Raw genomic sequence first — 13313 nt, forward strand, 5'->3', positions numbered from 1 at the left:
CAGAGGTGCTGGAGCAATGAGTATATAGTGCAACATGATATGTTGTACAGGCATTAGGATGGGTATATGGCAGTAAGTTCTGGGTACTGCTTGAGAAGATCTACATATGACAACTCACCCGTGGTACTACGTACAGTAGTACCACTGATGCAGCATGATGTTCCATGGTTGGTTGAACAGGTAATAATGTCGAGGGGATGGTGATGCCTCAGGCCAGGTAAAAGACTTACAAAACAACACAAAATCAGCCTTGAGAATGGTGTGCCCCACATCTGTCACTGTTAACTGGCATTCAAACTTACATTGTAGACCTAGATTGAGAAACAATGTCACCAAACTGCCCATTTGAATAGAAGATCCATTGGCAGTGAAAAGACAGTGCCTGCATGGCAGGAAAGTAGCATCTGCTGACTTGTCTACAAAAATTGTTGCTTCATGTGTCACTCTATGACAAAGAAGTGATAACTGCCATTGGAAGATCCAGTTGCCATCGTCATTGACTCCCTATGGCATTTCCCACGTTTCATATCGGAAGGGGGATGAGGGGTTGCATTTTCATGCTTCAAAACCAAACTTCTTATGGTACCATCAGATTTTTGCTGCTGATTGTGATTGACTCCATCTCCTCACTGAGCAGTGGCACTGTGTGTGTTAACAAGGATGCGACATTTGCAAAATGATGGCTTGTGCAGTACATTCATCGATTTGTGCTTGTGTAGATGTGAGGGCTGCTACAGGGGAACTGTCCATCTGTGGGCCCACTGCTGTGATGCTTCTGGTAGGATAGATCTCTGAAATGTGGTCCACAGTCTGTGTGAGTGCATTTAAAACACGAAAACACCAGTTAAAGTTTTCTATGCACCAATTCGTAGATGCGACAGCCAGGTGTTATGTAGAATATCATTATTGATGGCATTGCTTATCAGCATCTGCAGATGATGAAGCAACTGTGATGGCATGTGATTTTACAATGCAAAAATTTCTCAATTCACCTCAGATCGCAACAGGCAGTGATTGGAGCATTCTTCATTGTTACATAACGATTATTCAGCATGCAACCAGAATGTCTTGCTCTCCCATAGCCATGTCCTCGTTCAGTCTTGCAACAGATGGTAGATGTGACAGCCAGATGTTCCATAGTATATCATCTTTGAAGCCATTGCTCACAAGTGTCCGCAGGTGATGAAACAACTGCAAGGCCATGTGATCTTCTGACTCCTGTGTATGCAACAATTTCTCAAGCTATTTATCCTCAGATTGTGACTGGCAGGTGATTAAAGAATTCTTGATCATCACATACTGATCAGCTCTAGGCAGTGCGGCTAGAACGTCTTGCTCCTCTGTAGCCATGTCCTCATTCAGTCTTGTGACAACATAGCTATACTTACATTCATCTGCCATCACCTGCGTGAACAGAAAACTTTCTAGCTGTGTGAACCATAAAATAGGGCTTTGCTGCCAGAATAATAGGGGCTTAATCAAGCCTCTGCTGATAATTGTGCATATAGGCAGCTCGACTGTTGGTGTGTGTCTGTCATGGCAATATGGCAATGGGGCTTGTAAGAGATGTGCCGCATGTTGCAGCTGGTGCAGTTGTTTCATGTACATCAGGCAGTCGAAACAGAGTGTCACGGTTGCTTCTGATCATGTCAGGGTCTCAAATAATTTTCATATTTACACTATACTAAGACAGCAATACTGATAATGCAATAGTAGTAGTAAATAGCATACAGCATTTATAATTTAACACTAAGGAATAACTAACTACTAAAAACCATAAGAATAAGCAATACCACTGAGCTTGAGCACTGTATGCTGTTACTACCATCATTACTGCAACACCTGATCAGTACAGGCTTTTCAACATAAATATTTACTTTTAATATCTGATGAAGATGATCTGATATGCCCAGATTTTGAATATGGATATAGCATTTCCAGAGGTTTTTCAGAGACACCTTCTGAGCATTTTGATATAAGGGACCCACACTCTCCAGTGGCTCATTATAGAGTAATAATGTAAATATGATTTATTTGGTTTATTACTGTAATCATATTTGTTTTTCTAAAAAGACCTTCACAACAGTGAAGATGCCTATAACATGCAATAAACAAAGTGTACACCACCCAACACATAGTAACATAGCAAGCCTCAGATGAAACACTATACTGTGATTTTGTTGTTGTCACCATGGGGACAGTTCCGCATAGTGTCATTGTGCCACTCTTCCATTGGATTCAGTGAACTCATATATAAGGTGCATATTGGCCAACTCTTCATCAGTAAACCTATCCATACAGTGTGTATCACTGTTAACATACAACTAAAACTGCTAAAAAAACAAATACAAGACAGACTCGAGCTATACTGAAAATATGTAAGGTGCATATTGGCCAACTCTTCATCAGTAAACCTATCCATACAGTGTGTATCACTGTTAACATACAACTAAAACTGCTAAAAAAACAAATCCAAGACAGACTCGAGCTATACTGAAAATGAGTTTGAAGGCAAAGTGTAGAATGGATACTAATGTTGGCAACAGCAGGTACTGAATGCAAGAGACACAGTGCTATCAACATTTGGACTGCCGTCTACTATTTTCACTGCAATCCAGGTACAAAGAAAATGTGGTAGTGGCAAGAAACCAAATGAAGTGCGATAACTCTAATGATGCACCAGAAGTTGTAGATCCCTTATACCAAAATGCTCAGACTGTATCCCTGAACCACCTCTGAATATTTTTAAAATTATTTTTTTTTAAAGGATACCATATTTGCCATTGACTGCAGAAATTATTTATTTCACAATTACAATTTTGGCCTTTGGGCCATTTTCAAGTGATACTGCAGAAAAGTTTGCTTCAGCACATGCCAGACATTAAAATCCTCCAAAATGTATATATGTCCCCATAAATAAATAAATAAATAAATGAAGATACAAATAAAGTTCTACACGACTGTGAACTCTGACCATGAGAAGTTACTCTGAATGTCTGTTGGTGGATTTCTGATTCACCCTGTATATTAAAAACAGAGCTGGACCCAATACACTACTTTCAGTTACATCTATTTTATATGTTTCTTGTCCAACAATTGTTTTACTAAAAATTTATTGTCAGCAGGTGTGTGAACTAACACTATCTTTTGCACCCTGTTTTTGCAGGTAAGACTGGAACCACTCATTTGTTATTCCTTTTACACCTAGTGCTTGTAGTTTGTTTAGTATTATTTTATGGTGAGCAGTGTCAAAAGACTTGGACAAGAATAAGAATATGCCTGTAACACAGTCGTCCATGTCAAGAGCTTCAAGTACCAATTTTACAAACTCTGTAATGGTTGATATTTTACTTCTTCCACTTTGGATCCCAATCTATACTTCTTTTAAAAGATGTATTTGTTCATGTAACTCACAAGTCTGCCATTCATGATTGATTCAGTTATTTTTAGAATGCTGTCATTAAAGAAACTGGCATGTATTTTATATCCTCCCTGCATTGCCTTTCTTTAATAAGGGGACAACCTGTACATGCATTAGGTACCCTGTAAAATTATCAAAGTAAATGACTCATTTCTTATGTCTGTTAATGAAGCTTGCATGATGTCAGTGCTTGGTTTCATAACAAAGACTGGATGTGTGGCTGCTGATTTCTTATTGTTTAATTTTTGTATTGTCTTTCTGACTGCAGTGCCTGTTGTGGGGAGCAACTTCTTTGTGCTAACTGTGTAATTCATTTTGGGTGCTATGTGTGTTGTAGGAAGATTTAGTTGCAACTTCTCACAATACCATAGAAACAGTCATTTACAAAATTTGCAAATTCCAGAGGATGTTACATTACTCTATCGCCAACTTTGATTTGTATGGTATTATACTTGTGTCTGCTGTTTCCAGGTTCATCTTTTAATGTCCCCTCAAAAATTAATTTAAGCAATGTGCAGAATTTAGAGAACTTAGCTTCTACATTGTTTTCCATGTACACTTCTCCAAAGTTTGATTTGTCAGTGCTAAAGAAAAAGGTTGTATTTTACATTCCGAAAAGCTACTTCCATGGGCCTACAGTTTTATGGGGTTTACTAGGTCTGTTGTTAGTTTTGTTATTTTGACAGTAGTGATCAGAGGGGCCAAGACCTTTTACAAATTCGCTTTGCAATTTCCTCTGTCAATATCTGTATCTGTAAATACATGGTCTGATGCTGAACTTTTTGATACCCTAGTAGCAGTGTTTACCATATGTGTCACACCAAAAGTGTTCAAAATGTTTGTAAAGTTATTACTAATTCTGCCCTCAACTCCCGTGTTAATGTGTGTGTCTTCATATATTATTGTCTTAGTTATAAATGCTGAGACTCTTTCCAGGACCTCAGTTAATTTGTTAAAGAAAGTCTCTATATTACTACTGGGTGAGTGGTGGTGTATGCACAGAGTGACTCACTTCTTATGGATGTGTTACATTATTCTAAATAGACCGTATTTCAGTGTGTTTTGTGTAAGGGCATAGTGTAGTGTGTGGCGTTGCATGCATATATTTCCTTCTATGGTATGTGAAGTTCTGAACTGATTATAATTTTATGTCTGTCTAATAATAATACAGGCTTTAAATACTTCTTTGTAATCCACGGAACTTAACTACTGTGTGACCTCTTACTATTTGCCACTTAAGTCAGTATCCATTACAGTGAGAACTGAGTTACAGGCTGATTTTAGTTATTCCATATCATCTAGCAATGTCAAAATGGTTGGTTGTCACATTACATAAAGCACTATCTTACAGGGAAGATTGCATGAATATAAAGAAACTGCTTGAAACAAAATCATAAGCAAACTAGCAGGCACTACTTGGGGTGCACAGCCCAGGACAGGAAGGACTACAGCTTTTGCCTTGTACTACTCAGTTGTTGAATGTACTATAACTCCAGCCGTGCCAAATAAGGAGACATACCACTCAATGGATCATGCCACATTATCACAGGCTGTTTGAGACCACGGTTCACCAATGAGCCATTGTGCCTAGCCAGTATCACATCCCTTAGCTTAAGATGTGAAGTGGCAGTTATGAAGAAACAAACTAAATCATTTACATCTATGGTCCACACTCTTTTTGGATATCAAGCAGCCCATCATCAATTTAAATCAAGGAGAGATTTCCTGGATGTTATAGAAAACCTCACTAACATGCTGTCACAAACTTGAGTAGAAATGTGATTAGGAAAAGATACCCATCTCTGAGATTACAATATACCAAGGGAAGAACTTCCATCAGGACACACACAGTGGAGAGGAACATATGGAGATCTTTGAACAGACTATATTCTGCTGTTGCAAGAATCAAAAACAACATGAACATAAAGGGATTATCATACAAACTGCTGCTGTGTGATTGCAGATAAGGGCAGGCTATTACCCACCTTATACAGTGAGGAATACCCAAGCACCTGTAAAGTTTAGGATTTCATGAAGGTTATCCCAAGTGCATTAGACATGCCTTGCTTTAGGTTCAAAATCCTTTAGTGCTGTTATATTATATGTATGTTTACACACAGTTTTTAGTTTTAAAATTTTTTTATCTTTACAGTTTTCAGTCATTACTTGTTGTTAAGTGCAGTGTTTGATGCTTCTGACATAATTAAATAAATAAGCATAGGGTTGTGCTTTCTATTCCTGAGCATATACATTAATTTTGAATAAAGTGCAATAGTTATTATATTTCAAAGATGTAGCATTATGTCAAGTTCTTTTTTATTTCTAGTCAACTGGGTGCTAAGAATGAATTACTGTCACTGTCAATGCTGAAGAAAAAATTTCCTTGGTTGGATACAACTGGAATTGTGCTGGGTTGCCATGGTCTTGAAAATGAAGGATGGTAAGCTACTTCAATGGCTGAAATGACTAAAGTGCTTTGTAGACAGCAGTGGAGTGCCATTATCTGAGAAATAATTTACATTTTTAGTTACACTGTTTCTAACAGCTTGCAGTTGTGAGCAGAACCTAAGCAGTAAGAGGTGCTAATGACCCAGTAGTTGCAGTGGCTTAAAACCATAACCACCCATCCATCTTAGCAATAAGATACATCAGTTTAAGCCTAGTACTCAAAGGACATTTTTTGTACTTCTTTCCATTATATAAAGTGAATATTGTACTACATAGATTGTTACAATGTTACACTTTCATTTATATTCCTAGTTATATATTCAAGATATCTTTATAGTTCTTCCAGAAAAGTTCAGGCAGTTTTCTTTTCTTTTCTGTCAAGTGTGTGATATTGCATCCTCCCACCCCTCTCCCTCTGAAAACTTGGTTGTGGTGACAGACTAGTCTGTAGCATTTCCCAAGGTCTAGGTTAGGTCGGAAGTTGATGATTTATAATTTGGTTGTGAGTTGGTGAAGCTGACAAATATGAATGCAGAATATATGTTGTGTTAACAGAATGACCTACAGCATAGCCCAATTTGTGCTGTTTTTATGCATTTTTCCTTATAAAAACGAAAACTGCAAGGTAAATTCAAAAGCTCTAAATCAGGGAATGGCAAGTCTCCAACAAGTATTTTGATGCATGCTGTGAACATATATTGCTCATAAACTACAAAAAATGCAAAGACTGGGAGGGACAGTCCACTACATAACATTTACCTTTCTTCCCAGCAGAGAATTGACTGACTTACCATTTTTCACTTCTCTTACAATTTAGGCTTATTGAAACAATATTGGCACTTTATGTCTGTATGACACTTGTAGTGTTGAGATTGGAGGCAAGTTTAGTAAGCTTGAAGAAATATTGTGTACATGGTTGGAATTGGGTTTCTTAGATTATATAATATACACTGTTCATTCAGTAGACCCATAATGAGGGAATACCCGAGATGTTAATGGGCCAGAAAATAATAATAATAATAATAATAAAAAAAAAAAAAAAAAAAACTAATAAATATTTACAAAAGACTTGATGTGCTAATGTTCCTTCTCACCCATTCTGAATGAAATGAAATTATGTAAAAATTTTAAACATATTTTCATTTATATGTTAATACAATATTTATAATGAACATGTAAATGTCATCATCATACATTTGACATCTGCTGGTGAATAAAGGGTTCCTCTAGACCTTTTCATAGTTCATCCTTGCTGCTCCAGTGCACTTACGTCATCTACAATCTTTCCATTAGGCTATCATCCAATGCTTTCCTTATCTCTTGGAATTAACTACCTTGATTTTTCTCTTATCAGTTCACCAGGATGCATGTCCATTGTCCTCTCTGCATCATTTCCATTACAGTCGTAATTACATTGTCAGTTTTTGGGTGACTTCAGCTGAACAACTTTTGCTTGGATATACTTGTAACCAGAACTAGCAATCAAACACTCACCTGCAGACATAAGAGCTTTATTGTGGGTGTGTTGTCTACTGATATTGCTGCTAAATGATAGAAGAGGGATATTGTATTTTAATGCACTGTTCCCTTGCAAAAAACAGGATTGCTTTTAAAAGGGAATTAATTAACCTGTAGTAACTCAATAACAGTTAATCAGCAAGGAGCAAACATGTCATGATAAATTCACAAAACCGAGGACTAAAAGGAATACATAGAGTAAGCATAAAACACATCAACCATGGTGGCTGTGCATAGAACTTCTTAGGTAGCTGCAGTTCACTTGGCTACATCATGTAACACTGCACCACCAGCCCTACATGAGCAATTAATATTGCACTAGCGTGTGAAGACACCTGTACAGATGCTATCTCAACCCCATCGGTGGAGATGGAGCCTTAGTGTCAGTGAAACAAGTAGGACTGGTGGTTGTTCTTTGTCAGGCTTTCATGACAGCTGCAATACTTGTGGCTGGGTCTCCAGTTCTTGAAGATTCTAGTGTCTTTTTGGGGTTGTGGATGGTGATGCCTCTTGCAATACATACACAGGTTTGACTCTGTTGAGGGAACTGATTGTTGTCTAGCAATTCACCAAGATGTCCAATGTCTGCGTATCTCTTCATAAAACATGGTACGGGCCACTGTTTGGAGGTTGCAGTGGTAGTTTCATGCATCCAGTACTGAACACAAAATGGGAGCAGCTTTCTAGATCTTGATGTGTGTAACAAGGTAGTGTTGCACGATGGGAAGCTTTTGAAGGCTAGATCTGAGGGATATGGTCTTGCAGACACTGTCAGAATTCCGATTGGTTTGTTGTGGATGTATGCAGGGCATTGGCATTAGTGAACTTACCTGGAAGACATAATATCTCTCTTTAGATTAGCTCCTTGCCAAGGAATTGATATTGGGCTTATATGTGGTTTGCAAGCGAAGGAGGACAACAGGAAGGGCTGCTGTTTAAGTTGTATTGTGGCACATGAATGCCACCTTCAGGGAAAGATGCCAGCGTTCAATCATACCATTGATGGCAGGTGGTGACTGGTAGTCTTGTCATGGACATACCCACAAAACTTGGCAAGGTATCTCAAGTCTGACTCAAATTACTGATCACAATCATTAGTGATATGCAGAGGGCAGCCAAAACTTGTTAACCATACTGACGCAAATGTAGAGGCCAATGTTTCAGTGGTAATGTTGTTGATGGCCACCGCCTCTAGCCAATGGGTGAAACAATCATGTTGATGAATAACGTTGACTGTTCAATGGAGTAAGCGGTTGCACTACATCAAGGTGAACATGTGCAAAATGTGTGGTTACATTCAGAAAATCACCAATCTGCACATGTATGTGGTGAGATGCTTTACACCTTTGGCATTGTAGACATGTTTGTGCCCATCCTCAAGACTCTTTTTCCATCCCTGGCCAAACAAAATGTTGAGATATCAGATGAAAGATGAGACAGATGCTTGGATGGCACATGTGGATGCCGTGGAAAGCTTGTCTTTTGAATGCTCATGGAAGAAATTGACAAGTTTGCAAACGACACCAGTTGGTGTCTCCATTAAAAAAAAAAACATTGCAGTAAAGCAGTAAAGCAGTAAAGCCTGACATCTTGTCCCAGAACGTCAAGAAATTGTAGTCATAATGCTGATGTAGCCTTGTCGACAGATGTTCAGAGCTCTTCATCCTCTATTTGTGCTTGGACCAGTGTGGAAAAGTCAATAGGGCTCATCACACAGCTGATGTGTGAAAGACAGACAGACACCATGATATCAATACCTGAAAAGTACTGAATTGCACTATAAATTTGAGATGGTTACATTGGTGAGGAGAGCAGTTGACACAGATCTGCTTAAATGCATTGGTGAATGGTTTACGAAGACTGTAAATATTAGCACCTCAATCTGTAGTTGGAAGTGTTTAATGGCCCCATATATGGCTATTAGCTCATTGTCATGGCACTTCACTTTCTCTGAGATGTGGGCAGTTTTTGAGAGAAATTTGCCAATGGATGAGCTCTGTAAGCTTTGTTGTATTGCTGCACTGATAGCCATCTGGGATGAATTCACTGCTAACTCTAGGGGGTGCATTAGGAGTACATCGAGGAAGAGATGAACAACGAGCACTGCGTTAGCCATGCTCCACTTTATGGCCTTGAATGTAGAGCACATAGCCTCAGTCCACTGCACTGATGCACTGCCTTTCACTTTAAGTCCTGCCAGTTCTGCAATCAATGGTTCCTGCAATTCTGCTGCATGAAGTAGGTGACACTGGTAAAAGTTCATCAAACCTATGAAGTGCCCTAGTACCTTGATTGCTTTGACCTTCTCTGTTGAAGGTAGAAAGCCCACAGATGAAATTCTGTGTCATAAGAAGGTAACCTCAGGTTGCCAAAAAATGCATTTCAAAATGTTCAACATGACTCCATAATACTCCAACTGCTTAAACACTCTCTGCAGGTGTTGCTGAAGTTGTTCTGGTTTGGCCGAAAACACAAGCACATTATCCAGGTACGCAAACAGAAGAGAAGGCCTTGAAGTACAGAGTCAATAGATCTTTGCCATGTTTGTGCTGCACTCTGTAATTAGAATTTCATATACATGCTTTCAAATAGCCCAAATGGCATTGTAATTGTGTTCTTCAGATGGTCTTCTTTTGCCACTGTTTTCTGCATATAGCCTTTTGTGCACAGTCCAGTACACTGAGTATCAAGTTTCTTGTGCTGGCCATTTTTACAGCAGCAGTATATAAATTACTGTGGTTCAAAAGAAAAATGCCTTTTACATGCTGCCATCTCAAAAATAGCAGTTAAATTGCTATACTTTGAAAACAATGACAAAAAACAAAAGTACAAATTTTTAACCAGTTTGCCATCAGAGAGAAAGCTATTTGGCTTAGGTATAATGAATTAGACGCTGATAAGAAAACTTAATGTGCAGCAAGCAAAAGGATTTTTTCTTTTGAATCACTTTAATGTAAGCTGAATATTGTTGCTCTGTCTAATGCATAATTGTAGCCCCTTAACAATAGCACAGGATAACAGTCTTGTTCTTCAGGATAACAGTCTTGTTCTTGCATTACGCACACGGTAATCTTTACAGAGGTGCCAGGCCCATCTTTCTTAAGCACCAGGTGAAGACAGAGGACCACAGACTGCTCAGTGGTCTGATAATACCCTCTCATAGCATAGTTCAAACTCTGCCTTAGCAATAACAAGGCAGTCCGGTGCCAAATACCTAGCTCTCTAGCTCTGCATTACACTGGTGGTTCATCTGTCATTTTGATATGATGCACCATACTGTGCGGTATTTGCTTAGGCACTCCTCGTGGCCTTTTCAGAGTTGGGAATTGACTTATTAGAGAAGCCTACTCGCCCTCTTGTGCCTGTATCAGCTTCACATTGCGAAAGGCTGCACTGCAATGAAACCTAGTGGCAGTAAACCTGGTAATGCTGTCGACCAATTGAGTGTTAGTCACATATGGAAAGAGTTGTAATATGGCAAGAGATCTGCACCAATTATAGCCTACATGATGTCTGTGGCCGTAAAGTCCCAGGTGAATGGATAGATTGATCCTACGTTCAAGTCCATCCTTTGTGTGCCATATGCCGTAGGTCACAATAGTCGAACTGTTGCTAGCCGATAGGCAGAAGGCAGTTGTCAGCTTGCAGCGATGCTTCAAACCAGTGTCCACTAGGAACTTCAGACCAGAACTTCTGTTGCTAATGCACAGGCAGTGAGTTGGTGATAGGCAGTCCGTTGCGCCTTTGACTGACCACTTCCAGCATTTGGATGAAAGCACCGCACCATACATTTTTGTGCCTGCTAGCCAAATCTCTAGTGATACTAACTCGCAGGCTGCTCAACCTTAGTAGACATAGCATTACCAGCAGGCCTGCTCCTTGAACATCTGTGGTGGCACCCTCAGTTGTTTCCAGTGCCACCTTGTGACAACAGCATGCTGACCTGCATGAAATTTCCACCTTTGCCTCGAGTGAGTCCTCATCGGCACGCACAACTGTCACCTTGGCCATCTTACAGCTGAACTGTGACATGACTGCACTAATCTGGGATGGACCAATGGCTTCCAGTATTTAAACTGCAAGTTCCACCATGTGGTCCAGTGACATTTTCATTTTGCAGTCTAACTGCATCAATGTGAATAAAAAAAATATTGCCTCAGAAGGAAAATAAACTGAAAGTTAATTGTCCTTTCATAACACTAATAGCAGCTGTAAATAAAGTTCTTGTAATTTGTGGGTTTAGCTCAGTACCTTCAGAATAATAATTCACATTGTTAACTTATCTTGCTCTTGAGGTTTCATTGCAGATGCTATTTTCTGGAAGTTTGTTAACTGAAAATGGGATGGAGAACTGCATAGTTCTAAATAATCATGTAAATCAGCTGTTTCTGGTGTACTATTTCTTACCTCCCAGAGTCCTCATCGAAAGCTTACACCATATGCCCCCCCCCCCCCATTCCCCCTCTTACACTCTTTATTTACCTTTTGTAACAATCCATATATTGTTACATACAGCAAACTCACCAATTACTATTACAAAAGTTATTGGCAATTACAAAAAATAACTTCATCTGATAGGTACAAATGAAATGCATAAAATGTGATACAAAATCAGCCACAATTCTTCTGTTTTTAAGGAAATGTCATCAAAATGCTTTGAATAAACAATTCTGATTATATTTTTGTTACTCCATCCCAAATCATTGTAACACATTTCAGGTTTCAAATAAACACACAATATTTTTTGGTGTGAACAGAATTTCACTAGATATTACAGTAAACCAAATAGTCACTTTGTGTATATTGTCAAAGATTTTGTTTTACGAGTTTTACTAGCTACTGAGTAATTAGGTGGTGTTATGATTAGCAATTGCATAGTAATATGGTAGTATGTTAATCAAAGCTGTTTCAGATTTCAGTGTTTTTGGTTGTCTTTCTTCATTTGACTGTTTGTAACTGAATGGTTCTAATTGTAACCAAACTAATTGGCTATGCATGTACTTACGAATGGAGGGATTTGTAGTAACACGGTTCACGTTTTCCGTCGCACTTCAGAGTAGACCGAGAACTGTCTCATAGGCATGCCCAATATGAACTGACTGGGCACGGCCCATGCTGCCTGAGTTGTTGTTGTTGTTCTGCTGGCAGAGGTCAGATCCGAATTCTCGCATGCCCTCTGGTGGATGGGACTCTATTTGCGGCAACTACCGTCTGTGATGCACCGTGCCGATGCGCGCCTCCTGCGATCTTTCTGGTGGCTACTGCACTCCTCCTCCTTCAGGGGGTGAAGCCACTGTGATCCACTGCATCGGAAGGTGGAGTGTTGTGCAGGAGTGATGACCTCCATGTCCATCGGAAGGCTGGAGTCGAGGGGATCTGCCAACCCTCGAGCCGTAACCTTCGAATATGGTTGGAAGTGACCCACACGAACAGGCCCCCGTCGTCCCACCACCGGAAGCCGGGACAGAACGGGAGACAGGCCGTCGAACTCTGGATCCTGGTCCACCCCGGGAGGGGCAAGACCCAGTGGCGGGGATGATGGGGAAGGGACGAGCACAGGTGAACCAGCCTGCTAAGAAACTGGGCCTGCGAGGGGGGCCGGCTCTCGCTGGGGCATTGCTAATGATGGTGATGCTGGTGCTGGAGCTACTGGAGGCTGCCAAGGCTGAGAGCCATCACAGCATGGCGGAATCACAAGGGGGAGAGGTGTTAGTGTCCCCTGAGAAACCAACACAGGTGCCGGCAATGGGGAAGCCGGTGCCAGAGGGGTCGGAGGGTGGGTGCCCAAACGTGGACGTAACTGATTTTGGTGACGATGTACCTCCCGGTCCCCCGTCTGCAAGGCATAGAGCCGGCGGCCATTTCGGCGCAGGACCACTGCCGGTATCCAATGTGGATTGTGACCAAACCCACGTGCCCAGACTAA

General features: G+C 40.2%; 1 protein-coding gene across 1 annotated transcript in view; it reads left to right on the plus strand.

Annotated features, from left to right (window-relative positions):
- The window catches only part of LOC126189042 (FAD-dependent oxidoreductase domain-containing protein 1-like), a 213149-nt gene that overhangs the window by 16234 nt on the left and 183602 nt on the right, over positions 1–13313 (plus strand). The window contains exon 3 of the mRNA XM_049930894.1: positions 5748–5861. Within this exon, the coding sequence (XP_049786851.1) occupies positions 5748–5861 (114 nt within the window). The remainder of the gene's footprint in view (positions 1–5747; positions 5862–13313) is intronic.

Source organism: Schistocerca cancellata, chromosome 5 (assembly GCF_023864275.1).
Source record: "Schistocerca cancellata isolate TAMUIC-IGC-003103 chromosome 5, iqSchCanc2.1, whole genome shotgun sequence".
Classification (NCBI taxonomy): Eukaryota; Metazoa; Arthropoda; class Insecta; order Orthoptera; family Acrididae; genus Schistocerca; species Schistocerca cancellata.